Raw genomic sequence first — 27,536 nt, forward strand, 5'->3', positions numbered from 1 at the left:
AGTATTTGTAATCAATATAGATCGTTTTGTACTACTAGTAAAATGAATATAATTAAACCATTGAATGGATTTAAAATACTTGATATGAGTAGAGTGTTGGCAGGTCCATGGTGTACACAAACATTGGGTGATTTGGGTGCCGATGTCATTAAAATAGAACATCCCCATGGCGATGACACTAGACAATGGGGACCTCCCTTCTATAAGGATCCCAATGGAAACATTCAAACTGCCTACTTTGCCTGTACAAATAGAAATAAGAGATCAATTGCTATCGATATCTCAAAAGATCAAGGTCAAAAGGTATTACATATTTACACATATATTTGTACAATACTTTAATCTAATAATACTTACCTCTTTTACATTACTATTATTTATTAGGTCATTCATAATTTAGCAAAAGAATGTGATGTTGTCATTGAGAATTTTAAAAGTGGATCATTGAAAAAGTATAACCTGGATTATCAATCATTGTCTCATATTAATCCAAGTATGTTAATAATAGACAGAAAGAAAGAGTGAAAAGATGAGTATAGTATTAATAATATACTTTATTTTTAGAGATTGTATATTGTTCAATTACAGGATTTGGATTGACTGGACCATTAAAAGATTTACCTGGGTATGATTTTGCGATACAGGCGATGGGTGGATTGATGAGTATTACGGGGTCAGAGGATCAACCGTACAAGGTTGGTGTGGCAGTGGTTGATTTGATGACTGGTATGTATGCAAATGTGGCGATTCAAGCAGCACTGCATCATCGCAATCAAACTGGTCGTGGTCAACACATTGATATCAGTTTGTTGGAAGTACAAGCTGCATTTTTGGCAAATATAGCATCGAGTCATCTCGTAACTGGAAACGATCCAAAACGTATTGGTAATTCACATCCAAGTATATCTCCATACGACTCTGTCAAGACAAGTGATGGGTTTATTGTTCTGGCAGTTGGCAATGACTCCCAATTCAAATCACTTTGTTTGACACTTGGTTTGGAACCCAGTGTCTCTTTTGAATCACCTCTATTCCTTTCCAACTCTGATCGTGTTGCCAATAGACCACAACTATTACACCTTATCACCGAAAAGAGTCAGCTCTGGACCACCGACCAATTAGTCGTTTCACTTGGCAAGGCTAATGTTCCTTGTTCACCAGTCAACAAATTATCACAAGTTTATTCACATCCTCAAATAGTATCAAGAGGTTTAGTTTGGGATATTCCTCTCAAAAAAGAAGAAGAAGGAGAAGGAGGAAACAATAACGTCGAGAAACAAGAAAAAGAAAAGATTGTTACAAATGATGGAAAATATTATAATCTTGATACACTACGTACAGTTGGATCACCAATTCATTTTAGTGAAACTAATTTACATACAGATGATAAACAAAATACTCCACCTCCAACACTTGGTCAACATACCATTGAAATATGTCAACAATTGGGTTACACTAAAGATGAAATTGATAAATTAAAAGATTCTAAAATTATCTTTTAGATGCATATATATATACCCATCCATCAATCCATTATCCATCGATACTTGTAATAAAAACCATATTCCTTTTTTGTAATAGTAGTTGTAGTAGTTGTCCATTCATTTGTTATTACTATTTATTCTTTTTTGTATTTTTCAATCTTTGAATTTCTTTGGTAGCATTGGTGTACTCGAATTCCATGAGATTGTGAATAGATGAAGTATCACGCAAATAAAAGTATCTACCAATTGGGTTGTTAATGACAATTGGGAAGATATATGGTACCAAAATAAACTCAATCACAAAATACCAAATAGGTCCCAATGAAATACCAACCAATGATCCAAATAATACTTGTTTTAATGTATGATAATATAAATGATATCTAAATAGAAAAAGAAGTAAGGTGGTTGGTCATTGGTGTAAAGTAGTATTAATATTTAAATGATGATTAATTAATTGATTATTATTATTATTACCTTGAATATGCAACCATTGCAGAAACAGTATAAAGGAATGGAATGGTCAACAATGAAGTTGAATGTTTAAAATTAATTCTATTCTTGATGATGAATAGAGTTACAAGAGTTGAAAAGAAGAACATAAATTGAGAGTGACTTGATGGCATTCCATAACTATGTTTACCTTTGATTAATCCATCTAGAGAGTAGAATAGAAATGAGAGTATTTAGTACCATCGATCGTATTGATTGATTCATTGATTGATTGATTGATGTGATCAGATCAATTGTTATTTCACATACCATAGGCATCAGGTCTATTTTCTTTGATTGTCTTTTTTAAAACATAATTGACAGATTCACTAAACACTAGACCAGCAAATACAGCAGCAGTTCTTAGATCTCTTCTAAAGATGAATAGGGTGATTGCACCGACGGCAATAGCAATCGGTATCAATGTAATATAGGCATTTACCAATCCATAAGGATCAGTATGTAGATAATGAACCGTTGTAAGATCTGTAAATGTTAATGCTGTATGTATATCTTCTACCTGTGCTGTCATTCTCCTCTCTATCTCTATCTGTGATGAATGAATGAATGATGATCCTTTGATAAAAATCTTATGAGAGTGATTTGATTGGGAAGTTCATTCTTTTCAAATTTTTGTCCAAGTACAAAGTATAAATATATAATGTGATTATTTTATTATTAATTTTGTCCAAGTAAATAATAAATCAAACCCATCATGACCTATCATATTGTGGAACAAAGTAGTGGTGCCACTATCGATGATCAGACTCAAAGGGTTTACATACAGATGATAAACAAAATACTCCACCTCCAACACTTGGTCAACATACCATTGAAATATGTCAACAATAGGGTCACACTAAAGATGAAATTGATAAATTAAAAGATTCTAAAATAATATATCAAAATGTAAAGAGTAGTTGTAGTAGATGTCCATTCATTTGTTATTATTATTTATTCTTCTTTGTATTTTTCAATCTTTGAATTTCTTTGGTGAATGGAGAAGAAACAAAACATTTCATTTGTCACTGGATTTAACTATATAGTCTCGAAGAGTAACACTGTCATTTTTATAATATATTTTGTTTTTTCCTAATCCAATAGAGGTGAAGATCACTTTAAAGTATGATTAATAATGAGTATGATTAATGAGAGTTTAATCAAAAAGATCTTTTGAAACGAAATATCGCGTTGGAATATGAGGAAGTAAACCAAACCATTCATGTAGGTGGGTGTAAATGTGGTTGCTTTTGGTAAAATTTATTTATTTTTTATTTATTTTATTATTTTTTACTTGAGTAATTTGTAACAACTCATTTTTTAATAATGGTTTATTATTATTATAATTGTTTATTATTTGTTTGTATTGATATATTACATATATTTATAATTATTCAGATAATCTTTGGATATATTATCTTTTTTTTTTTCTCCCTCCCTTTTTTTTCATTGGTCATTATACCATTCAGTGAAGCTCAAAGTTTTGCCGAGATGATAAATATTGTGGTAATTGATATTTTTGGATCGATTATTATTATAATCATGCATCTTGTGAAAGATTTAATAATATTCTCTCTCTTTCTCTCACCTAGGTAATAATATCTACTTTGATCACTCCTCACTCTCCTCACCTTGGCAAGATATGCTTGGATGCCTTTAAATTCCAAGGATGTGTGGGGATTGATCAACTGGAAATACGATAAAGAATCAGAAGGGGGGGCATCCCCCTTCCTACTTCTCTTCTCCTCTTACACCTATCCTGGTCATTGAAAAAGCTTTGGAAAGAGATGATACCATCTTTCACCTTGTTAAAATAACAACAACTCAACTCAACTTAACTGTTCATCGATCCAAAATTAGAAAAAAAAATGATTCCGTACAGGGTCGCGCCTGCTTCGTCGTCACCCTCCTACTGCCTGACCTTAACCTACTACTTTGTCTCATCTGAATTCGTTGTAACGAAGTGACCAAAAAAAACAAAAAAACAACTGCGCATTTTTTGACCGCTTTTAATTATTTCTATCTTTATCTGCAAGATCTTGAATAGAACTGACAGTGCGTATCAAATCTAATCGCGACACCTTGTACTCGGTTTAGATCACTCATTATCATAATAATCTTTGGAAGAGTTTATAGAGAAAAACAAAAAATCAATATTAGTGTTTGTGTGTTTTTTTGACTTGATTCACAACCACATTAACAAAACAACTGAGCAGGCGTAGACAAGGGGGTATGAGAGGCAAAACAAGACAGACAGAGAGAGGGGGAGGGTTGAATGATTGTTGAATCGTACCACGGTTATCATAATGATAACAACATTAATGAGGAGAGAAGTGTTTTACTACACTTCAATGCACCTCATCCATCTCACCACACTACAATGACTACAAAAAAAAACAAAAATATAAATAAATCACAAAAAAAAATAATTAAAATATATTATTTTCTTTTTTGATCCCCAAAGCTTTAAATACACATCCTCTATTTGGTATTTTATTTTATAAATCACAACATTAAGCTTTGTACAAATAATAACTAGTTAGTAATACTAAAACTTCTACTCAAATCCTTCCTCTTTTTTTTTTTTTTCTAAACCCCCTCATTTGTATGTATAAAATAATAACTCAATAATAATAATTCTTAAAATATTAATATTTGTATGTGGATGGATGGATACCATGGACGGTGAGGGATGGTGTTGATTTAAAATTGTATTTTCAATTTCACCATCTGTTCCAACCTGAAATATTATCTATTGTGTTTTAAGAGACGACATTGTGTTCATTGCAACAACATATGATAACAACATATAATTTAATAATTCTAATATTCCTCTTCTTTTTCTCTTCTCTCTTCTCTCCGTATCCGTCAAATATAAATATAGTTTGTTTTTTGACATATATATTAAAAATATATAATTGTTTAATTAACAACTGGCTTCAGAAAAAAGTATCAATATCCCAACCAACCCACAAAGATTTTCCTATACCCAACCCTTTAAAATACAACCTTTAATTAAACAACATGAATAGCGTTAGCAACAGTTTATTAAGTGTCTTTAGATCCTCTTCCAGAGTTTCAGCCCTCAACCAAATCCCAAAGAATGCCTCTGGTTTCATGACTACTCGTCATCCTCTTAGTGAGAAAAATCAAAGGTAAATATTATAAAAGATTATCTCAACAATTTATATAATTTTGATATTAATTTAATTTATTTCTCTTTTATTTATTTAGATTGGTAGCAGTCCATCAAGAATGTTTCAATACTCATAGAATTGAAGAAAGATTGATTGAGGAAGTTGGTGTCGGTCAGGGTGATCCCTCATTCAACCCATCACCATCCTAATTCAATTGGATACCTTTTGATCGAGTTGTAGTCCCCACCCTTTCCATTTTAAACTATTCCCATCATAGACCACATTTATTGTAACCATACTCCATTCTCTCACTCTCTGTCTATAAGACCGAACATCCATCCATCCATTGTAAACCATAGAAAAAGAACCGATACCATCTCATCCAACTTTATAGAATAGAATAGTTTATTTTTTTCCCATTTTTTTTTGGTTTAAATCAAATCAAAATCGACTCAATCATTCCAAACAATATTATTTAATTTTATTATATAATAATGAATCAAATTAAATAAATAAAAAACCCCTTTGTACATATCTAGATAAATCATTCTTTAAAAAGATTATAAAAAGTCTTTCTTTTTAAATCCTTTTTAAAAGATGATGGTTTTTATGATATGTTTACAACACTCTATATTTTAATTTAAATTTAATTCCTATGTATGACTTTAGAACTTTTTAATGTTTAAATCATCTGATCCAAGGTTTCGTATGCATTGACAACTCTATTTGAGTAGAAAGGGTTTGGGATCCTCTTTTAGTAGTAATATTTTTATTGATTGTTATTGCTTCATATGATTGGTTCACAATCAAGTTTAGTAGTAGTGATGATGAATGGTGGTGGTGGTGGGGTGGAATATGAATGATTAATTAAAAGACTATACCTAATGTGGATAGCACTCTTGAGTGGTAAAATAGTTTTCTGGATTTTTCTAAGGATTTTATCTATGAAATGATTGTTGAACCAACTATAAATTCATCCTTTTGGCAGTCCAAATAATCATCAAATATTAATATTTAATATTATCTATATATATACGTACATTTAACAAATAATCAACTATCTCTTTTCGTAATTGTTCACACAATCAATCATGTATTTTAAAATTATTACCTTATTATTATTACTGTCTGTTTTAGTTAAAGGTATATCATTTCAATATATATATAAATAATAATAATTATTATTTGTTACTTACCCAAACTTTGTTCCTCTTTTCTTTTCTCTCCTTTTTTTTTTTTTTTTTTTTTTTTTAGTTCTAATACCGACCAATTGGACGGATGTATTACTTGCAAGATTACAGTTTGTTCAGAATCAGATGATTCATGTTGTAAATCCCATCTTGATTGTGCTTCCAACATTAATACCAACAAATGCTCTACTAGTCGTTGCATTAGTAACAAGTGTTCTCCATCACCTGTCGTCTGTGACACTGTCAACAAGTGTGTCAACTCGTATTGTGATGCTGTCAAGGGATGTGTATCCAATCCAATCAATTGCGACGACAACAATGTGTGTACAGTCGACTCTTGTAACAATTCAACTGGATGTTGTCATACCATGATTCCAGGTTGTTGTACCGACAATTCTCAATGTTCCAATTCTGGTGACCAATGTAACACAGGTCGTTGTATCAACAACAAGTGCTCGTTGTCTCCAGTCGTTTGTGACTCGTCTGACAAATGCAAGAACTCGTTTTGTGATAAGTCCAAAGGATGTGTCTCCACTCCAGTTGTATGTGACTCTTCCAACAACAAGTGTGTCAACTCGTACTGTGATGCTACCAAGGGATGTGTATCCACTCCAATCAAATGTGATGATGGTGACTATTGTACCATTGACTCGTGCAACAATTCTACCGGATGCTGTTACACTCCAATCCAATGTGACTCGTCTGACAAGTGCAAGAACTCCTACTGTGACAAGACCAAGGGATGTGTCTCCACCCCAGTCTCATGTGATGACAACAATGTCTGTACTCTAGATGCATGTGACAGCGCTACCGGCTGCACTCACACCAACATCCAAGGATGTTGTACCAACAATGCTCAATGCGATAGCGACAACGAATGCAATATCGACAGTTGTATGAACAACAAGTGTGTATCGTCTCCAGTCGTCTGCGACACCTCTGACAAGTGCAAGTATTCGTATTGTGACAAGACCAAGGGTTGTGTCTACACTCCAGTCGTCTGCGCAGACTCTTCCAACAAGTGTGTCAACTCGTACTGTGATGCTGCCAAGGGATGTGTCTCTACTCCAATCAATTGTGATGACAATAACGTGTGTACAATCGACTCTTGCAACAATTCAACTGGTTGCACTCATACCATGATTCCAGGTTGTTGTACCGACAATTCTCAATGCGCCAGTGACCAATGTAACACAGGTCGTTGTATGAACAACAAGTGTGTATCGTCTCCAGTCATCTGTGACACTTCTGACAAGTGCAAGAACTCGTATTGTGATAAGACCAAAGGTTGTGTCTACACTCCAGTCGTCTGTGATACCTCCAACAACAAGTGTGTCAACTCGTACTGTGACAAGACCAGAGGATGTATCACCAACGCAGTCACTTGTGACGACGGTGACTTTTGCACTACAGACTCTTGCAACAATTCAACTGGATGTTGTTACACTCCCATCCAACGTGATGCCTCTGACAAGTGCAAGAACTCCTACTGTGACAAGACCAAGGGATGTGTCTCCTCTCCAGTCACTTGTAATGACAACAATGTCTGCACAGTCGACTCTTGTAACCCATCTACCGGATGTTGTTACACTCCTATCCAAGGTTGTTGTACCGATGACTCTCAATGCAACAGCAACAACAAGTGCAATATCGATCGTTGCATCAACAACAAGTGTACCGTCTCACCAGTCATCTGTGCTCCATCTACCGACAAGTGCAAGAACACCTACTGTGACCAGTCCCAAGGATGTGTCTCTATCGACATTCAATGTGATACTGTCCAAGTAGTCGACAATGACAACGATGATTGTCAAGGTGACGAATGCTTCCATTACGGTTACGAGTACCATTACAATAATTAATTGAAACAAATAATAATAGTCAATAATATCATAATAATAATAATAGTGTAAACAAATATATTAAATTAAATGTATCTATATAAATATTTATAAATATTAATTTAAAAAAACATATATCTCTACATCTCTCTTTTTAAGCTCAAGTCGTCATCTTTGTAGTTGGAAATGGTTTTTTCGAGTTTGTAGTCTCTACACAAAAAATGAAGGAAAGAAAGATGGAGTTTTCTGAGTGAAGGGATTTTACTCGTTCCAACTCAACTTCGCTCGATACACACTTAAATTAATTTAATTTTTTTTATACTTTTGCAGTGCTGCTGTGATATTAAAAAAAACAGATACTCTAACTAACTGATCAGTCCCACATCATCATCATCATCATTATCAAATATATAAATAAATATAAATAGAAAGAGAGAAAGAGAGATGAATTTCAATAGTAATATACATCAATCACCAGTGCATCTATCGAATAGTGTAAACTATAGTATCAATCATAATAACGGCCAACTATATCACCTCGATCAAAAGGATACAGAGATTAACAATTCAAGTTACAGTTTCTCTCAAATTCATGAAAATGATGAAGCTGCTATTGTTATTGTATGTATTGATTGACACAACAGACAATATTATATAATAACTGATCTGATCACTAATCATATATTGTTTGTAATTTGTTTGTTTGTTTGGTTTGTTTAGTTAAATGAACCATCATTGGCACAATGGATGGGATCAATTCATCCAAATGGATCACTCTATGAAGAACCATTAGATCTTTCAAAAGCTCAAGATGAACATCAACAATTCCGTCGTTTACTTGAAAAGGAAGGATGTATTGTAAAGACTGTTAGAGATATCTTAACTTCTGTAAGTAGAATATATAGTAGAATGATAGTTAAAAATAGAATAGTTAGAGAGTATAGTTTCTGATTTGATTTATTTATTTTTCCCAGGGAACTGGAGATATTGCCAAAAGAGTATTATTGGAGGATTTTGCATTCAAATGTATGAAATATGAATTGGCAGCTGAACAAAGATTGGATGAATTGGGACTCAAAGACAAGGAATTATTGTCAGATGAATATAAAAAGAGTTGTATCGATTCAATGAGTGTAGAACAATTGGTAGAGGTTATTCTCACTCGTCCAACTATTAAACTTCGTAAATCTGAAAGAGATACTGAATTACTTGCTACTGAATATTCATTGTATGTTACAAATACAAAGTATACAAAGATATATATACACATATATATTAATTATTTTATTTGTTTGTTTTGTTTTTTTAGCCACCCATTAGTAAATTTAGTATTCCAAAGAGATCAACAAATTACAACAGCAAAGGGAATAGTTATGGCAAGTTTAAGTTCACCAATTAGATCACCAGAGGTAGAGTTGATGAAACTTTGTTTCAAGTTACTCGATCTGCCAGTGTTGGGTGAGATTCCCGCACCTGGCAAGTTGGAGGGTGGTGATTTCTATCCAAGTGGACGTGGACTTTGTTTTATTGGTGTTGGATTGCGTAGTAATTTCCACGCTGTCGACTATCTTATGCGTAATGATTTATTGGGTACTACACGTGTCGCAGTGGTCAAAGACTACTTTGATCTCAATCAACAACGTATGCATCTCGATACAGTGTGCAATATCATCAACGAACGTGTCATGTTGATTTTGGAAGATATTTGTGGTGAGCAATCACCCATTCGTCGTTTGGTCGACGAGTACACACGCGACCCACACACTGGTGTCTACACATTGTCGCGCCACGACATTGAATACTCGCGCTATCTTCGGGAGAATGGCTACGAGTTGGTCTTTGCCACCGACCAGAATCAAAAGGACTATGGCTGCAACGGACTCAACATTGGTAAGGGTAAATTCATTGTGGTCGATCAGGCGACCGCCAAGACGATTGCACGTGCCCTTAAATCGACGGTCAAGCTCCTCTATGTCGATTTTAGAACCGTCACCAAGATGTATGGGTCGGTGCACTGTTGCTCGCAAGTGGTCAGTCGTCGCACACCACAAACTTTTATCTCCCCACCCTTGTCGGTTGCCCATACACCAAACTTGCACGGTACCCAACAACTTCCCAACCCCGAGGCTGCAGTCCACCATGTCAGCCAACCTTACAAATACACATCCAATATTGTCCCCGTGCAAACAGCCAATCGCGTGTTGATGGTTGCACCAACCTACTTTGTCAATGCAAAGATTGGTAGCGACCTTATCAACGCCAGTGTCGTGCGTGAGACTAGACAACGTGTACTTGAAGAGTACGCCCTACTCCACCAACACCTCCGTTCACAGGGTGTCGAGGTCCACCTCTTTTGTCATGAACCCTACCAAAAGACCCCATCTGCCGTGTTTGTCGGTCAATGGTTCTCGACACATTCAGCAGCCGAGCTTGGTGCCAAGCACGACACACTCGTCCTCTACCCCCTCTCAACCATCGAAAAGCAGCGCCAGCGCCGTCGCGAGATTATCGAACATGGACTCTCCCACTACACACGTGTCATTGATCTCACTGCCTGCGAACAAGGTCAAATCACAGCTCGTGAAACCACCATTGCCGATATCCTCGCCACTATCCCAACCCTCGGCGAGAATGGATATTATTATAGCGGATCAACTTATCCAGAGATTGCTCCATCCACCCCAACCTCTCCTCAACAAGGTGGCAATTCAAACAATCATACCACCAACGCCACCTCTGCAGCAGCAGCTGCTGCAACAGCCACTGCCAACAGTCTCTCAAAGCATTTGGAATTCCCCAACCTTGTTTTGGATCGTGTCAACAAGGTAGCCTTTGTCAACTTGTCTGGTGAAAAGGCCTCCAACGAGAGTGTAGCCGATTTGTGGGCCATGTCACTCGACTATAAGCTCGTCAAGGTCAATGTCAAGACCAACACCTCTCTTTCACAATCTGTTTTTATTGGTCACAAGTTTGCCGTCTTGTGCAAGGAAGCATTCGACGTTGACGAGGCACAAACTATCTATGACCATTTGATCAACAGTGGCAAGCGAGTCATCCTCGTCAATGCCTCTCAAATGTCCAAACACTGCACCATGCTTTCAGAAGTATCCAACACTGATCACACCAAAACCACTCTTCTCATGACTGAAGGTTCACTTTCCAATCTTTCAGATACTCAAATCGAAGAATTGGAATCAACCGTTGACAAAATCATTAATATTAATATGTCTGTTTTTGAAGAAAATGGTGGTAAAGGTATTACTTATATGTTGGGTGGTTTATTCTAAAAGGAAAAGGAAAAGGAATAGAATGGAATAGAAATAAACGACAAAAAAAAAGGCAATTAATTATTTATAAAATATGGAAATATTATTATTATTATTATTATTATTTACAAGATATTATTTATTTATTCTTTTTGTTGTTGAAGTTTAAGTAGAGTATTCTTTTTAGTACATTTAAAGAAATAAACATCAAATTTTGTATCGGGGATATAATGACTTGGGAAATTTGTTTGTTCTACGTTAAAATCTCTGTCTTGCATGGCTTTGATAAACTCTGGAATACCTTCTCTGACAGTGGCGCAAGTAGTGTAGAATGTTCCATTGGGAGTGAGTGATAGGTAGATAACATTGGCTAGCGCTTCGACCAATTTAACATCGTATATGACTTCACTGCCAATAATGACTTCATAGCCAAATGGAGAGGGTACATCATCGTTGACCCAATCCAAAGCTTGTACAGTTACATTCTTGAGTTGAGATGTCAATCTCATGTTTCTCTTTACATTGTCTTGGAGTGCTTGAATGATTTTGTCAGTGTAATCGGTGACCAATACATTCTTGCTAATGAGACCGGCTGCAATACCACATACACCAACACCACTACCAAGTTCCAATACATCCTTGCCTTCAAAGATCGATGGGTTGTCCAACACCCACTTGGCCAATCCAATACCCCCATCCCATACTCTCCAGGCGACACCTACATCGTCAAAGTGTAATTGATAGAATTCCAAGTACCATTGAAAGGTTCCAGTTTGTTCAGAGTACTTTCCAAATCCGACACCTCTCACCGAGTATGGTGCACATCTACGCAGACACTCAATGGCAGTAGCTGCATCGTTGAGAATCTCGGCATCGTAATACTGCTCCAACAACTGTTCCAACAAATGTACACCGTCCAACGATCTGAGAATCTCATTGGTTGCAGCATCCTTTAACGCTACAATCTTGATTGCTCTCACCACCAATCTAACAATCTCCAAATCATAATGATTAAATAATTGAAACATAGATGGATAAATACCTCTTGAATCTAAATCTTTTAATGCGCTCTCTAAAAGAAAAGAAAAGAAAAGAAAGGTAAGTAAATTGTGATTGTAAACTAAACTATACTATTTACTCTACTACATACTTGTATTACTATTATTATTAATCCAATCGATTAATTTGTTTAATGATTGTGTTATTAATTTAGAGTCATTTGATTGAAGAGACTCTCTTTTGACGATAGAGTCACCATATAAATGTGATGATTTATTGGCTTGTTGTTGAGCGATTGCTTTTAATCTATTTAATGCATTACTATTATTACTCATTATTCCCTACTATAATATTATTTAGTTACAACAAACAAATATTGTTGTTAACAAACGAGTGGTAATGCAAATCGTTCGGTGTTTGAACCCATCCCGTCGTTCCTCTAAATTGCGCTGATCCCAAAAAAAATAAAAATAACCTTCCTTAAAAGCTAACCTCTTGTTCAAATCATTCATTCATTTCATTATCTATCAATTATTTATCATATAGACACATCTTTTAAATAGAGCAGAGTAGTAGAGCAGATTAAAAGGAATACTGTTAACCATCGCTACAGGAATTTCAAGTCACACAAGTCAGTTTTTCCCCCTTTTCTCTCATTGAAAGATATCATCATCATCACTGCACAGTCATCATTATCAAACCTATATCTTTTTAAAGATCATTCATTCATTTACAAATTGACTTTAAGTAGTAGTAATAGGAGTGACTATATATATATAACAACAATAGATATATCGATCATCAAAACTACTACAGGGATCATTCAAAAAAGATATAAACTCTAATAGAGAGGAGAGAAGAGGAGAGAGAAGAGAAGAGAATGGATGACTTACCATCACCTTATGAAATACTTGGTATTGAAAAAACAGATGATCCTATAGCGATCAAACAGGCATATAAATACATGGCATTGAAATATCATCCAGACAAGAACCCAAACTCTGGTGATAAGGTAAATACATACAACAACAACAATCAAATACATGTTTACAAAGCATAAGTCAAAACTAATCATTTCTATGTTTCTACTTGCATAGTTTCAAGAAATTAGTAAAGCATATCAAATTCTGGCAAATGAAGATTCAAAGTTATTCTTTGATTCATTTGGTTATGAAGGTTTAATACTCAATGAAAAGCTAAACTCCAAAGGTGATAAGAACTTTACTGAATGGTTAATATCAATGTCATTTTGTCTATTCTCAATTGTATTGGATTACTTTTTAGGAATTTATAGTGAATGGTAAAAATTATCATCATAATATATATATATCTAATCATTGACTCTCTTTCTCTTTTGACTAATCATCCATCTATTTTTTATGTTTTTAGGATATTTGCATCAATATTTACATTATACTTTATTTATTTAACAAAAAAGTCACCAGATATATCGTTTTGTCTATTTATCATTGTTCTCAATCTTGTACTCTACTTTATTTTACCGACAAAAATATTACCAACCATCACAAATACCATTATTTATGGTATCGTTTTATTGTGGCCAAATATCACAAGAAAGAACTCTTCACTCACAGTTAGCATTTGGATCCTCATCATTGTTTTCGATCTTTGGCGTGGTATCACTCTTAATCACTGGATATGGAGTATATTAAGTATCAATATTATCATTTTTGGTAGTATTATATTAATGTTGATGGGTATTTATGTTTTAAAAAAACCTGAAACTGGTGTATGTATAAACTTGATAAAAAAAAAGAAAGAAATCAATGTGATCAACAAAGAATATATAAATAATTTTAACTTTTTCTCTCTCTTTTTTTTTATAGCCAGCAATTTATTCAGGGTTATTTGAAATATTATTCTCATCAATTACAAATTTGGATGTTATGACTTTAGTATTTTCATTATTTTGGGGACCCGTTTGGTTATTAGATTTCTTTTTTAATAGAAGAATTGAATGGTTAATTGTTCCAACTATATTTTTGATAAAGGTAAAAAACATAGATAATTAATAATATTCACGATCATCCCTTTCTCATACTCTATTTTCTATTTCTATATTCTAGTTATTCTTATTTAGTGGTAAACTTAAAATCTTTTTACCAATGTTATTATCATCAGCTATTGCATATTATTTGGTTCCATCTTGGATTTATCACTTTTTAAACAATTATATTGTGCATGCACTTTCTCACATGTTGGTTTATAAATTCAATATTGCCATTGTGGAAAAGGCATCGTCACTTCAGGAAAAGAAAAAGTATCTCTTTCAAAAGGGTGTCAATCAGATTATCATGGGTGTCATTCTATTTGCCATTCAGTACATGCTCGACTTTTCTACAGAACATTGGCATTTCCTTGGATCAATCTCTCTTGGATACTCTTTTGTTTTGATGATAGAATTGTATTTCTTTTCATTCTCTATCAAGAATCTAGAGGACGATGGTGGAAACAACATGGCTGGGGGAGAAGACCAATCAAACAATCAATCAAATGGTGACCACAATGACCCAACTAGACAAAACAAGACAAAAAAACAAAAATCACATGGAGAATACTCAATGCCATCAAATGAAAACGCAATTCAACCTTATACTCCACCTCCTTCTTTTCTCAGAAATCTTCATAAACAAGTTAAAAGGAATCAATCATTTAATCAATCTAATAATAATAACAATCATAGTGTAAATAACAACAACAAAGTACAAGAAATAATAGAAGAACAAGAAGAGGATCGAGATAAATTAATTGATGAAGAAGAAGATCAATCATCGTCGTCGACAACATTTGATAAACAAAATGGAAACAGTCCAACCAAAAAATCAACAACTACTGCCACTCCAATTGGCAGTTCATTGGACAAACGATGTCAAACCTGTTTCAAATCAACCAATCTCAAAAAATGTGGTAGATGCAAACAAGTATTTTATTGTTCAAAAGAATGTCAAATTAAGAATTGGGCATTCCATCAATCGATTTGTATCTTGAAATTTTAAAGAAAAAAAAGATAGATAAATTAATAAAAGAATACTACTAGTCTTGCTATATTTATTTATTTCTCTCTCTCTTTTTGCCTGTATTTTTGTTGTTTATCAATCAAATGGATTGCCTTTCATTAAAAAAAAAAGGATAAAGTATTTCTCGATTCTATTTTGTTGTTGTTTTTGTTTTTTTTTATACAAATATTTGTTGGTATTTATAAATATTATTATTATTTACATCTTTTTTAAATCATTTTCAATTTCTTTTTCTTTTTTGTTTGTTGTTTGGTTTTTTGAAATCGATTTCAAATTAATGTTTGTTGGTTTATTTCCAAACTAATTCACCATTTGCTTTGTTAAAGAGATAGTCTCTTCCATTTAAATGCATAACACCATCCTTTAAAACACATTTTCTCTTGTTTTTGATTCTAGAAACCTTTTCGTACTGACACAATACAAAATGTTCAATTTCTTGACCTTGATCATCCTCTTCATCGTCATCTAAATCACTATTTAATGAATCTTGTGGATCAACTGATGCATCTGGTCTATGTTCCTCCATCTATAAAAAAAGAATATAAATATAAATATTTATATACCCGACTAACTAATATTATTTTAACCTACATCTTCTTCACCAACTTCATCTCCTCCATTACCATCTAATTGAGGAATTGTGATACTAAAACTACATGATTGATTTTGGTTTTTGGAAAGTTTATCGATTATATATTGATCCATTTCTTCTTTCTAAAATATTATTTAATAGTTAGTAAATCAATTGAATCAATAATATATTCAATGATGATGTATTTACCGATTCAAATGAACCATCATTTTGTGGAATATTCATAATTGATCTCAAAGAATGAGCAGAGGGAAGTTGTTGTTGTTGTTGTTGATTTGGAGAGGTTGTTCCAGTAGAGGAAGAAGCAGAAGTGGTCGTTGTTGTTGATGATGTTGTTGATGTAGTAGAAGTATTTCCATTATTACTCAAACCAGCCAATGTAGTGGCAACTATATCATTCTTGGGCATAAATTGTTGTGGTTTTCCAAATGATTGTGGAGATGAATTAATTTGTCTGAGTGAATTTAAACTTTGTCTTACTTGTTCAGGCTATAAATATATATAGATCAAATTGTTAATAAATAATATATTCTAGTCAATTAGCAAGTATCAGATGATTATACATACAGCACTTTGGATATGATTGGTTGAAGAAGTGGATGTTGTCGTAGCAGTAGTGGAAATGGCATCTTGTGGTTGAGGAGGTGCTTGTTGTGGTTCTGCTTGATTTAATCTAGTCTCCCACATCTGAAACAAATAAAGAATAGAGAGAGTATTCGTTAACATCATATATCTTTCATTCATTCGTTCCCCCCTTTCAAAGTAGCATAGCATAACATACATTTTGAAGTTCCATGATAATCGAATCATCCAAACCCTCATTTAAAAACTCTACACGAATACATCTAATTACATCGTCGATGATGTGACGATAGACTGATGATGTTGCTCCAGACATGATATTTATGTATTTATATAAATATAGTTAAATGGTGAAGTTCTACTTCTTTGTGAATGAATGAGATTGTTAATTTATAATAATAATAAATAAAAAATAAAATAATGTAATGTAATCTGTCTTGTTGATCGAAGAAAGGTAATGTATTATAAATGTACTATTAAAAGAGAGAGATATTAATAATCTCTACAACAACAGTTTAAAAAATGAATGGGAACAAATAGAGTGTAGTTGTCAAAGGGTGTTTTGTTCAAATTTTAAAAAATACCCAATTTATGGGTTTCAAAATTTGACAACACATTCAGCTCATTTTGAACTTCCCCAACCCAAACTAGTATTACTATTTTTTATCTATCTATCTTTCAAGAGATACAATATAAAGAGAATGAAAAGAGAAGCTGAAGAAGAAAATCAAGATACTACCACCACTACTGCTACTGCAGCACCTACTGTGGCAGCTGCTTCCTCTGAAGCAACAGCCGATGATAAACCAAAACAACCATTTAAATACCAAAGAAAAGATAATAACAATAACAATAATAATCGAACAGAAGGATACAATAATAGACGAGACAATAATATCAAAAAGGAAGTTGTAGTTGATACATCAAAAGACACAGAGATCGTATCATTATTTAGAGGTTTCTCAAAATCATTGGATGAAGTCGTAACTATCTCTATATCAATCAATCAATCAATCAATCAACTATATTGATTATATCTAGACAAATAACTTATACATCCATTTTATATATATTTCTAGAATGATAGAAGAGAAAGAATTGTAAAGGTTAGTAGAGATGTTACCATTCACAGCAAGAGATTGATCTCTTTGCTTCATAGATCATGTTGGGAGGATCGATCGACTATTATGAAACAGGCATATGAAGATTTGGACAAGATTCATGTTATGATTGGAAACATTATCAACGAGTTGGAAGGTCAAGAGTACTGGATCTACCAGAGAAACTTTACAATGGGTATCCAAGAATACATTGAATCAATCACTTATTTATACTTTTTGGAAGATCACCAAGACGATGGATTGATCACATTAAAAGAAATTAATCATAGAATATCAACTACTTTGAAAAGAGTAAATATATACATTCGAGTCAAAATTGTACATCATGTACTTTTATTAATTTATTTATTTATTTAATTTATTTAGGAAAATCTTGGTAATTTTATCATTTCAAATGAAGATTATTATTTAGGTGTATCTGATCTAACTGGAGAGTTGATGAGACTTTGTACAAACTATATCAGTAAGCAATGTTATTCAGAGTGTTTCAAAATCCATCAGTTTGTAACCACCATTCAAACTGGTTTCAAATACTTTCACCTCAGTCCAAGTTTGGAGAGTAAGCTCAATGTTACGATGCAAAATTTAGAAAAGATTGAAAAGAGTAAATATACATACAATACATATAATATCAATAATAATAATAATAACACCTTTGATTTCATTCAAATTAGTTTGTTGTAGCATAAGAATTAGAAAAGCAGAGTTCCCAAATCAAGATATTAGTTTTGGTTCATCTGAATCTTCAGATAATAATGCCATGGAACAATAATTAGTAATACACCAAACCATTTAGATTCATCCACCACATTGTTATTATATCTCTTGCCTAAATTTGGCTCGAATCTAGAACACATTCGCTTCTGTCTGTTTATTTCCAAGTTTTATATGAACCGCTGATCCGTGCATAATACAATGTCCATGTTTCATAGACAAGGTTCTTGTGGAGGACAAGTCTTTGGTCGAAAATGTGCATTTCCCATTTTGGATTTTTCCTTTTTGAGAAAAATCAGCCCTCTCGTCGGCGGGTTGCCCATCAATTCTGATCTTTCGATTTTCTTTTTTATTTGGTGTATGGTGGTGCAATGAAACCTCTTTGTTGCCCTCGAACAGACCAGAGAGGCAAAGGTTTCGCGCCCGCACGTACGTATATTCATTGATCGGCGAATAAACAAACAAAGTTGAGTGGATGGATAACAACAACACCAAGATTTTTGTTACAAAAATATCCAAACCATTTTAAATTAATTACCCTCTCTGTGTTTGTTCAGCTGAACAGAAGTGGTTGCTCTGTAAATCAAAAGCCTATGATCATCGCCTTCAAATGGTTTAGTTAGTGCGCACATCAGATAAAAGAAGAGAAACATCTTTTTTTTTTGTATTTTTATTTATTTATTTACAAAAAGGGTCAGACAGAACTACATTATCAAAAAGGTAAAAAGGAAGCAAAGATCAGATAAATTGACAATCATCATCTGTCCAATCACAAAACGTTATAATATCGTCGTACAACATTATTATTATTGTTATTATTACCCATCACAATCCATTTTATGTGATGTTCCTTGAACAGTAGTTTATGAATAATAATAATAATATGTTATGTATGGTGGTTATTATTATTATTATATATATTGTTTAGACAAGACAAGAAATTAGCTTGTTCAATCAATCAATCGATCAATCAATCATATTACAAGGATTGACCCAATCTGAATCTATCTCTTCTATCGTTTCCATAAAAGTGACATGGGTTGTTTGATCACCACCTCACCCAACCCCAACCCACCACCACACCATCACCCACTTTAACATCCAACAATATCTTAAAAAAGTCGTATCACAACTCTATCATGTAGAGTTGTAATGATTGGTTGATGATCCGTCATTTTATTATTATTATTATTGGTAGCTAGCTGGGCGACTCAGCTGACTGAACTACTACTACTATTAAGCAGCTTGGCCGGCTTGGTAGTAGGGGGTGTAGCATTATTATTATCCATATGTGTTCAATATACAACAACTAATATAGTTATAGTAGTTGGTTAAGTAGAGTACAAAGGTAAAAAGAATTAAAGACAGAGAAGAAATAGTAATTTCTCAAACTCCCTCTAATAAATTCATCATCACAGTGGTTAGTGTGTAGCATAGTGGTTGTACATCATCAACCCACAAAGTAGTTTGTATATATCTATCTTTTATCTATCTATCATCTGCCTATTTGGTTGGTCTGTCACGAACCAAACGCACATTGCGCTTATGTTTACCCATGCTTGTATTCATGTAACACCATTTCTGCAATTGCATGCAGAGTTTGGATTTTGTTGTACCTTTTTCTTCTTCCTTTTCTTTGTATCAACAACAAAGTTTGTTGTTCTTGTTGTTTGTTTGTTTGTTTGTTTGTTGTCGCTTTCTTCTTCTTCTCTAACGCGCTCAGTATATATTTATTGGTAATAAGAATGGTTTGTTGCCTCCAAGTGTTTGCAACTTTTAAAACCTTGGAGTTTCGCGTCCACCATCAATTCATTAACAGCAGCACTGTCACGACACCAATTACTAGTTATTCATTCATTCATTAATTAATTAAGAGACACGGTCGGTCCCAAGACAATAACCAGAGAGAGAGAGACACCTATACACTGTTTGATTGGACAGTTCTTAGAGCAGCGGCATTGCATAGGGTCATAGACCCAACAACACAGATCTAAAAACAGTTTTTAGGTATTTTGGTCCGGAGACTACACCAAGTCGGTCTGTTTTGTCGTTTTTTATTCAAAGATCTATTTTTGCACACGTTTGTTTTGATCACGACATTCCTGAACATTACTGTCTGCCCTCCCTCGGTGGCCTTGTCACGCATACCAAACGTGTGAGACACCCTTTCGTTTAATCACACAGAAAATACGAAGGTGTCTACGCTGCCAATAGTTTATTTGTGGGTGGGGCGTTGGCCTAACTCTCTCGAGTGAATGACCGGGGAATAATAATAATTATTATTACATGGTTTATTCGCAGATGTAGTGATTAGGGGACTACACGATCAATTAGATTTATTATTAAATATTTTGTTGGACAAGTCGCATAGAACAACGAGTTGACAAACACAACAAATCATTGACATCATTTTTTGTTCATCAACAACAACAACAGAGGCATATACATATATATATATATTATCATTAAGGCTAGAAAGGCTCTTCTTCTTTTTCCAAACCCAACAAACAAACAGATAACTAAACCAAACTTACTCGCTCTTTTTACAAAAATGTAATTACTACTCTATTATTATAACCCCTCCCCACTAAACACACACACTTTGAGTGATTTGTTTGGATGGATGGATGGATGGTTTCCCCCATCACCACACCACATACACATACACTCCCACACCAATCGCAGCATTCTACACTTGACATGTTGGATGGATTCGCATTGGTGTCCAATCAATCCAAACCATCATTCATTAATGAAAGAGTACCCCCCCTTTTTAACAAAACAAATTGTAGATACCACTCCCTACCTACACCCTAACCTGTCCTGTCTAGCAAGTTCGCTCGTTCTTGTTTTCTTGCTTCTCTCACTCTTATTTATCATCATCATCATCATCATCACCATCATCATTATCATCATCACATCCAACATCAATCAATCAATCAAATCACAAATCACAAATCAAATCAATCACAATTTACTACCATATTAATCAAATACAAATACAAACCAAAAACAATCACATTTATACTAACTACTACTTTTTCTTGATTCACATCATCTTACCAACAACATCCTTTCCTCTTGTTGATGTATCACACATATTTATATATAAATACATTATTTATTTTTAGATAACTATATTTATTTAGATTCTATAGTTCAGTTTAGTTTAGTTTAGAGAAGGATTATTTTTACACCACTGGTTCAATATTCTATTTTTTACCCAAACAACAAACAGTTTCAAAAAAAAAAACTTGACACGGAAGAGAGGACTGTTTTTTTTATCGACACAGAAAACTAAAACTAAATTAACTACCCTCCCTCTCAAACCAACCAGCCCCCACCTCCACCTCCACCACCACCTCACCTGCTCCGACCAACAACAACAACAACAAAACAATCGCCTACCAAACAATTCCAATCAAGCAAGCAATCACAACACCAACAATAGCAGCAGCAGTAGCAGAAGCAGGCACACATCGGAAGAGAGAGAGAGCCAGTAACTGTATCACCTTTTTTTCATCAGCACAGAGATCTCTGTCGTTCATCAGCCATCAGCAACAACATATATATTTGCAACACTTTTTTATTTATTTGTTAAAAGTGTAGTACTACTTTACTTCTTCACATTATCAACTTTTTTCTATCTATATTTATTTTTTTAAAAATAACTTTTTGTTTGAGGAGGAAGGATATCATATCACCAACCAACCAACCTCAACTACTATAAACCATCAAACAGCTATTAACATTACAACACCACTGTATCATTTAAACAAACAACCAAACAACAACTCTTCATCATCAACAAAAAACGTAAACGTTTCAATCTTTAGTACTAATAATAATCAACTTAAACTTACTTAATAATAGAATAATAGAATAATAGAATAATTTGTAATAATAATAATAATATAATATATATATATAGAAAAGATGAAAAAAGAAAAACAACAACCAGTAGTAGTAGTAGAAGATGAAGACGATGAAATAGAATCAGTAAAGGGACCGACAAGATCAAGTCCCTTTCATTTACTTGGAGCATTTTGTTTTATTATGGCGATTATAGCAGCGATCATATGTTGTCTTGTCAGTACATTGATCAATGGAATCAGCACGCCTACACGTGGAGTTATCTTTTTCGCAACGTTTGCAACCTTTATATTGCTTCTCTTCTTTTGTCTATGCTGCACATACTATTTGGGAGCCTCACGAGAGGCCTGGGAGACACCAACATTCACAGGTGTCCGTTGGAACTTTACAAACATTGTAGCCATGGCCGGTCTTTTTGTCGAGTTTATTCAGATCTGCTCATTTAGCTTCAACGAGAGTTTTGGTCCGTACCTCGGATCGTACATCTTCCGTTTCTTTAACTATGTCGCGACCCCATACCCCTCGGGCGAGAAATTCGAGGTCGCCTACTGGGTCATGTTTGTCGTCGCCTTTTCTCCATACATCTTTGTCATTGCCATCAGAATCCTCATCTACATGTACGGCATTCGTCGTGGCGAGGACAGCGCCGCCAGCGTCGTCGAGCGCTACCAAGACAACATCTACTCGGTGCTGTGGTTCCTCGTCAACACTCTCTACTTTCCCGTCATCACAATGATGTTGACCGGCACCAGTTGCACGTTTGCCGACAAGGAAGTTCCGCTGCTCGACGCCAACAGCAGCATCGTGTGTCTCGAGGGCAAGCACATTGCATTGCTCGTGTGTACCATGATTGCGCTCATCATCTACTACCCCGCCGCCTCATTTGCTCAGTCGCAGACTCAAAACATCTCAGACATCAAGTTCAAACCAAAGGTGGTGTTTGTCATGTTGCAAGGCAAGTTCTTGATGGGTGCAGTGTGCGTGTCGTTTGGAAAGAGCAAGTACGAGGTGTATTTGACGACGGTCGTCTTGATCAACTTTTTCTTTTTGGCACTCAATGTCATCTTCCAGCCATGTCTTTTGCCATGGGTCAACCGTTTGCGTACAGTCTTTTTCTCGCTCAGTTTCTGGGCATCCATCGTATTGGTCATTGCACACAGCATATACTATGGCGACGGAAAGATCGACAAGACCAAGGTCCTCCCACTCATCCTCTTGCTCGTCGGTTGGGCCTTTATCATTTTGGTGCTCGTCACCTTCTTTTATGGCAAGGAAAGGGTCAGAGGTTACGTTGACCAATGTATCCCATCACGTCGTGGTCGCAACAACAACAACAACAATAATAATCAAAAGGACAATCAAAGCGGAGCCAATAATGAAAATGAATTGGAAGATTTTACTAGCGATTCTTCAAACTCTCCTCCACATACTCCAAAGAAACATACTAGTTCAACGACAAATCATTCTCCTCGTCATCATCAATCTTCCAGTACTGGAACAACTACTGCACCACCACCAATTACCATTCCACAACAACAAGTTCCAAATTCAATTAATATTAATTCAGAAAATTCCAATAATAATAATAATAATAATAACAGTCATGTATTAGGTACTCTTATAGAAGATTCAGATTCTGATGAGTAAATAATATAATAATATAATATTTAAATAGTAATAATATCCCCGTAAAGAAATAAATAAAAATTACAAAAAAAAATTAAAAAATTTTAAAACATTTAAACAACATTGAAAGATAGGATAGGATACAAGATATGTCCTGGATGTACTAAATTATTTGATTTCCAAAATAGACTATAATTTAAAAAAAAAAAAAAAAAAGTGAATTGTATTTATTTAAATAATTAAATATGGATGGGAATAAAACCAAGGATGACCTTGGTTATGAAGGTGGATAGTTATTATTATTATTATTAGTAATATTACTTCAAATATTATTATTTGTTAATTAATTGTTCAAGTTTTTGATTTATAAAGGTGATTATGTACATGTTGTAATTTGTTGTAATTTGTTTTTTTCTTATTTCTCTCTCTCTCTCTCTCTCTCTTATTTAGCTCTAAATTCTTTGTTTTTGATATTTTTCTTTTTCTTCATCTGTAATTTCAACTTTGTATCTTCTAAAAGGTGAAAGTTTTTTCAATCCAACGTTCAAGACTACAGCACCCAAGGCTGTTAGTATAACTACACCCGTACAGACTGTTGTGGCGATAATAATCATAGTCTTTGTTGATATTTCTTGTTTGGATGAATCAGTTGATGAACTATTGCCAGCCTTGTTGTATTTTAACAATAAAGCAAAATTACTAAATTGAATGGTTTGAGCCATGATAATTGATTTGTTAAATCTATATTCCAAAGGATATGGAGTACACTCCCATTCATAATTTAAATTTATAAATCCTAAACACATATCATCCAATCCCTTTTAAAAATAAATAATTAATTAATAAGATTTGTGTATAAATATATAAATATTCATCTAATACTACATACATAATGTTGAACATGTTCATTTTCTAAAAAGATTGATATTGGTTCTGAAAATGTATAGTTATCATCTAAATATAAATAAATAATAATAATGATTAGTTTTTGGAAAAATTTATATTATCTATCATTTAATCTTACGAAATAATAAATATAATTCAAAAGGAGCAGTCAGAAGATTTTTAAAATAATCAAATGATGGAGAGATGTTTTTACCAGTTGCTAATCTAGCATATGAATCACCGATGGGAGCGGCTCTTGTAAAGTTTGAAGTTTCTGGAAGTGCTGAACCAGTGAATACAATTTGACCTTTGGCCGTAAAGTTTAATGCGTCACTTGCAATACCAAACCACATTGCTGCCACTGATTTTAATCCAGTGTATACATCTGTGGTACTTGTCAATAGTCTATTGGAACTTGGAACATCTGTCATTCCATAGGTGTCACAGTCGGCAGGGTCCAAGACACATGCAAGATTGTTGGGACATTGGTATTGGCCAATACCACATCCAAACCACGGTTGGTTGCATAGCTGTGTTGAATTGAGACATCCAAATGGACATGGGTTGGCGCAGTAGGGACAAGTAGAGTTGGCGGGTAGACAGAAACCAGAGCATCTGACAGGTTGGTTTCTAGGACAGGCAGGGAATGGCATGCATTTTTCAGGGACAGTTGAACACTTTCCATTCCAACAAATAAAAGGCTGGTAGATTTCAGTGTCGAGAGTGCCAAGAGAGGCGGCGACAGCATTGTTGGGATATAGTTCGGCTTCGTTGGATGGTGGGACCTGACTGTTACAATAGATAGAGTCTCCGTAGCAATCGGCCATGGTGATACAGTCATTGCCAGCCGAGAAACAACGGAATAGGGGTACCTCGCATGTTGGCAGCCAGATCATTGGCTCCAACAACATATCTTCGGTAAACATACGGATAGAGAGCGTTTGTCGCGAGCACGTCAAGATACCGTCTGCTCTAGACGAGATAGTGGGTGATGACAGGACCTGAATAAAGGGGTTGAGTCGTTGTCGCGCCGGATGATTACCCAAGACTCGAGACACTGTACTCCCATTACAATCGATGTTGGCATATTCAGACGTTATGAGTGTGATTTGCAGAGCAATGTATGGATTATTGGAGCTAAAGACATTGTTGTATACGTTGGGGTTGATGATCGTTGTCAGCGGGTCGGTAAACACAAAATTACTGTCCCTGTCCAATTGTATCATACCAAATGGCGACCGAGGGTTGTTGATACTAATCATATTGGCTACGAGGGTAGCATTCTCTAAAAAGTGTACAGTCGTGTTGGCCACGGCACTAATATTGTATCCAAGATCCCAAGCACTATACTGAAACGATAGTCGCCCACCTCGGGTATTGACCTTGAACAAGATGGCACTGCATCGAGTAAAGTTGATGTGACCCATCTCAGAGGCCGTTGTAATATCGGAAAAGAAGTATCTGCAACTGGCGCTATTACCTCTCATCAAACTTGGCTCAATCTTGATGGGAAAGAAACAAGTAAATGTTCGTTGATTGATGATAGTGGCCGTGATGGTAATCGTTGGTAGATAGTATGATGGAATGGGTGAGAAAATAGAGTTGAATCCAGGTGGAAAGATGGAAATACTCGATAGCGTAGCGGAAGTCTCTGGTGCCACAATCACCACTGTTCCACCTTGCATAATATCATCGCCATCAATCAGCGATGCATAGGTAAATACTACAACCGCCTTGTTTGACATTAATTGACTCTTTCCATCTTTCATATCAATTATGAAATCATAAAAGTTACCTGTCGTTGTCATTGACAGTGTTATACTAATATAATAAAAAGAAAAGAAATATAAAAAGAGTAAGTAAAATGCACAACAAAAGTATGTATGTATCATGATACTTTATTACATATACATACTTTGTTAATTTTAAAGTTGAAATCATGTCAAGTGAAGTTGCATTGACTCGATTGGGTTCAATGAGGATTGGTGTTACACTGGATAGATGACAATCGGAAAAGAAGGAGAATGTTACATTTGATCCAAATACAAAGGTGACATTGTCAAAGTAGACGGTCGAGTTGGAGACTATGAATTCATCACTGTTGTAGAGTGTGATGGTCGTATCTTTAAATAAATATTGTTGATCTCTAATTTCAATGGTTGCACCATTACATTGTTGAGACAGCTGACAACAAACCAATAACAATGATAACAACAGTGAAATCAATAAAAAGGTTGTCTTATCCATTTTTTTTTTTTTTTTGATCAGAGGAGGAACAACACTTGTGCTACTTGTTTTTCAATCGATTCCTAACTTTATCTTATCTCTCTTTGAGAGAATAATTGATTAATTTATAGTGTCTCTTTTATTTATTTATAATATATATATATATCTATCTCTGTCTGTCTATCTGTATATTATCTTTCTTTCTTTTAATAAATCTATTATCGTACGAATGGTTACACTTTGTGTGCTACCAATCCATCATCACACACAGTGTTTGCGTTTGTATTTATCTACCTGCCTTTCGAAACGTGTGTGTCCACGACAACCCACACTCTGATTGGGTAGTTTGGTTTCAAAAAAAACCAATCAAAGTGCTCGAGATCCCCTCAAATAGGGGGTTGGAGGGGGGTCTGCCATTTTCAGCCCGAAATCCTTAATGGGCTAGTTTTTTTTTAATGGGTACCAAACGA

General features: G+C 34.5%; 12 protein-coding genes across 12 annotated transcripts; 8 read left to right on the plus strand and 4 right to left on the minus strand.

Annotated features, from left to right (window-relative positions):
• Window positions 1–42: 42 nt before the first annotated feature.
• On the plus strand, window positions 43–1,502 carry DFA_00866 (CoA-transferase family III protein; the record flags this gene model as incomplete). Its single annotated transcript, XM_004358790.1, has 3 exons — window positions 43–303; window positions 385–493; window positions 565–1,502. 3 exons carry the CDS (start codon window positions 43–45, stop codon window positions 1,500–1,502), a joined length of 1,308 nt encoding a protein of 435 aa, XP_004358847.1.
• Window positions 1,503–1,614: 112 nt separating this feature from the next.
• Window positions 1,615–3,293, minus strand: dolpp1 (dolichyldiphosphatase 1; the record flags this gene model as incomplete). The annotated part of the gene is made up of 5 exons (XM_004358791.1): window positions 1,615–1,867; window positions 1,962–2,142; window positions 2,247–2,552; window positions 2,807–2,835; window positions 3,271–3,293. The coding sequence occupies 5 exons, from the start codon at window positions 3,291–3,293 to the stop codon at window positions 1,615–1,617; spliced, it is 792 nt and encodes a 263-aa protein (XP_004358848.1).
• A 1,707-nt stretch (window positions 3,294–5,000) lies between these two features.
• On the plus strand, window positions 5,001–5,322 carry DFA_00868 (uncharacterized protein; the record flags this gene model as incomplete). Its single annotated transcript, XM_004358792.1, has 2 exons — window positions 5,001–5,131; window positions 5,211–5,322. 2 exons carry the CDS (start codon window positions 5,001–5,003, stop codon window positions 5,320–5,322), a joined length of 243 nt encoding a protein of 80 aa, XP_004358849.1.
• A 469-nt stretch (window positions 5,323–5,791) lies between these two features.
• On the plus strand, window positions 5,792–8,165 carry DFA_00869 (uncharacterized protein; the record flags this gene model as incomplete). Its single annotated transcript, XM_004358793.1, has 2 exons — window positions 5,792–5,814; window positions 6,368–8,165. The coding sequence occupies 2 exons, from the start codon at window positions 5,792–5,794 to the stop codon at window positions 8,163–8,165; spliced, it is 1,821 nt and encodes a 606-aa protein (XP_004358850.1).
• Window positions 8,166–8,588: 423 nt separating this feature from the next.
• On the plus strand, window positions 8,589–11,431 carry DFA_00870 (putative arginine deiminase; the record flags this gene model as incomplete). The annotated part of the gene is made up of 4 exons (XM_004358794.1): window positions 8,589–8,765; window positions 8,865–9,032; window positions 9,119–9,372; window positions 9,454–11,431. The coding sequence occupies 4 exons, from the start codon at window positions 8,589–8,591 to the stop codon at window positions 11,429–11,431; spliced, it is 2,577 nt and encodes an 858-aa protein (XP_004358851.1).
• Window positions 11,432–11,553: 122 nt separating this feature from the next.
• On the minus strand, window positions 11,554–12,744 carry DFA_00871 (methyltransferase type 12 domain-containing protein; the record flags this gene model as incomplete). Its single annotated transcript, XM_004358795.1, has 2 exons — window positions 11,554–12,482; window positions 12,561–12,744. 2 exons carry the CDS (start codon window positions 12,742–12,744, stop codon window positions 11,554–11,556), a joined length of 1,113 nt encoding a protein of 370 aa, XP_004358852.1.
• A 545-nt stretch (window positions 12,745–13,289) lies between these two features.
• On the plus strand, window positions 13,290–15,426 carry DFA_00872 (uncharacterized protein; the record flags this gene model as incomplete). Its single annotated transcript, XM_004358796.1, has 5 exons — window positions 13,290–13,421; window positions 13,507–13,709; window positions 13,799–14,159; window positions 14,257–14,421; window positions 14,497–15,426. The coding sequence occupies 5 exons, from the start codon at window positions 13,290–13,292 to the stop codon at window positions 15,424–15,426; spliced, it is 1,791 nt and encodes a 596-aa protein (XP_004358853.1).
• Window positions 15,427–15,736: 310 nt separating this feature from the next.
• Window positions 15,737–16,937, minus strand: gtf2a1 (transcription factor IIA; the record flags this gene model as incomplete). The annotated part of the gene is made up of 5 exons (XM_004358797.1): window positions 15,737–15,973; window positions 16,039–16,161; window positions 16,229–16,528; window positions 16,607–16,726; window positions 16,821–16,937. The coding sequence occupies 5 exons, from the start codon at window positions 16,935–16,937 to the stop codon at window positions 15,737–15,739; spliced, it is 897 nt and encodes a 298-aa protein (XP_004358854.1).
• A 385-nt stretch (window positions 16,938–17,322) lies between these two features.
• DFA_00874 (uncharacterized protein) lies at window positions 17,323–18,514 on the plus strand (the record flags this gene model as incomplete). The annotated part of the gene is made up of 4 exons (XM_004358798.1): window positions 17,323–17,604; window positions 17,701–18,033; window positions 18,109–18,346; window positions 18,417–18,514. The coding sequence occupies 4 exons, from the start codon at window positions 17,323–17,325 to the stop codon at window positions 18,512–18,514; spliced, it is 951 nt and encodes a 316-aa protein (XP_004358855.1).
• A 143-nt stretch (window positions 18,515–18,657) lies between these two features.
• On the plus strand, window positions 18,658–21,624 carry DFA_00875 (uncharacterized protein; the record flags this gene model as incomplete). Its single annotated transcript, XM_004358799.1, has 4 exons — window positions 18,658–18,712; window positions 19,149–19,176; window positions 19,781–19,804; window positions 21,606–21,624. The coding sequence occupies 4 exons, from the start codon at window positions 18,658–18,660 to the stop codon at window positions 21,622–21,624; spliced, it is 126 nt and encodes a 41-aa protein (XP_004358856.1).
• Window positions 21,625–22,392: 768 nt separating this feature from the next.
• Window positions 22,393–24,029, plus strand: DFA_00876 (uncharacterized protein; the record flags this gene model as incomplete). Its single annotated transcript, XM_004358800.1, has 4 exons — window positions 22,393–22,545; window positions 22,932–23,284; window positions 23,454–23,972; window positions 24,005–24,029. The coding sequence occupies 4 exons, from the start codon at window positions 22,393–22,395 to the stop codon at window positions 24,027–24,029; spliced, it is 1,050 nt and encodes a 349-aa protein (XP_004358857.1).
• A 378-nt stretch (window positions 24,030–24,407) lies between these two features.
• On the minus strand, window positions 24,408–27,087 carry DFA_00877 (uncharacterized protein; the record flags this gene model as incomplete). The annotated part of the gene is made up of 5 exons (XM_004358801.1): window positions 24,408–24,773; window positions 24,845–24,909; window positions 25,055–25,810; window positions 26,069–26,661; window positions 26,756–27,087. The coding sequence occupies 5 exons, from the start codon at window positions 27,085–27,087 to the stop codon at window positions 24,408–24,410; spliced, it is 2,112 nt and encodes a 703-aa protein (XP_004358858.1).
• Between the last annotated feature and the right edge of the window lie 449 nt (window positions 27,088–27,536).

The sequence above is a fragment of the Cavenderia fasciculata genome (assembly GCF_000203815.1).
Source record: "Cavenderia fasciculata unplaced genomic scaffold Scf_Dfasci-F-a-25c12.r2-5, whole genome shotgun sequence".
Taxonomy (NCBI): Eukaryota; Evosea; class Eumycetozoa; order Acytosteliales; family Cavenderiaceae; genus Cavenderia; species Cavenderia fasciculata.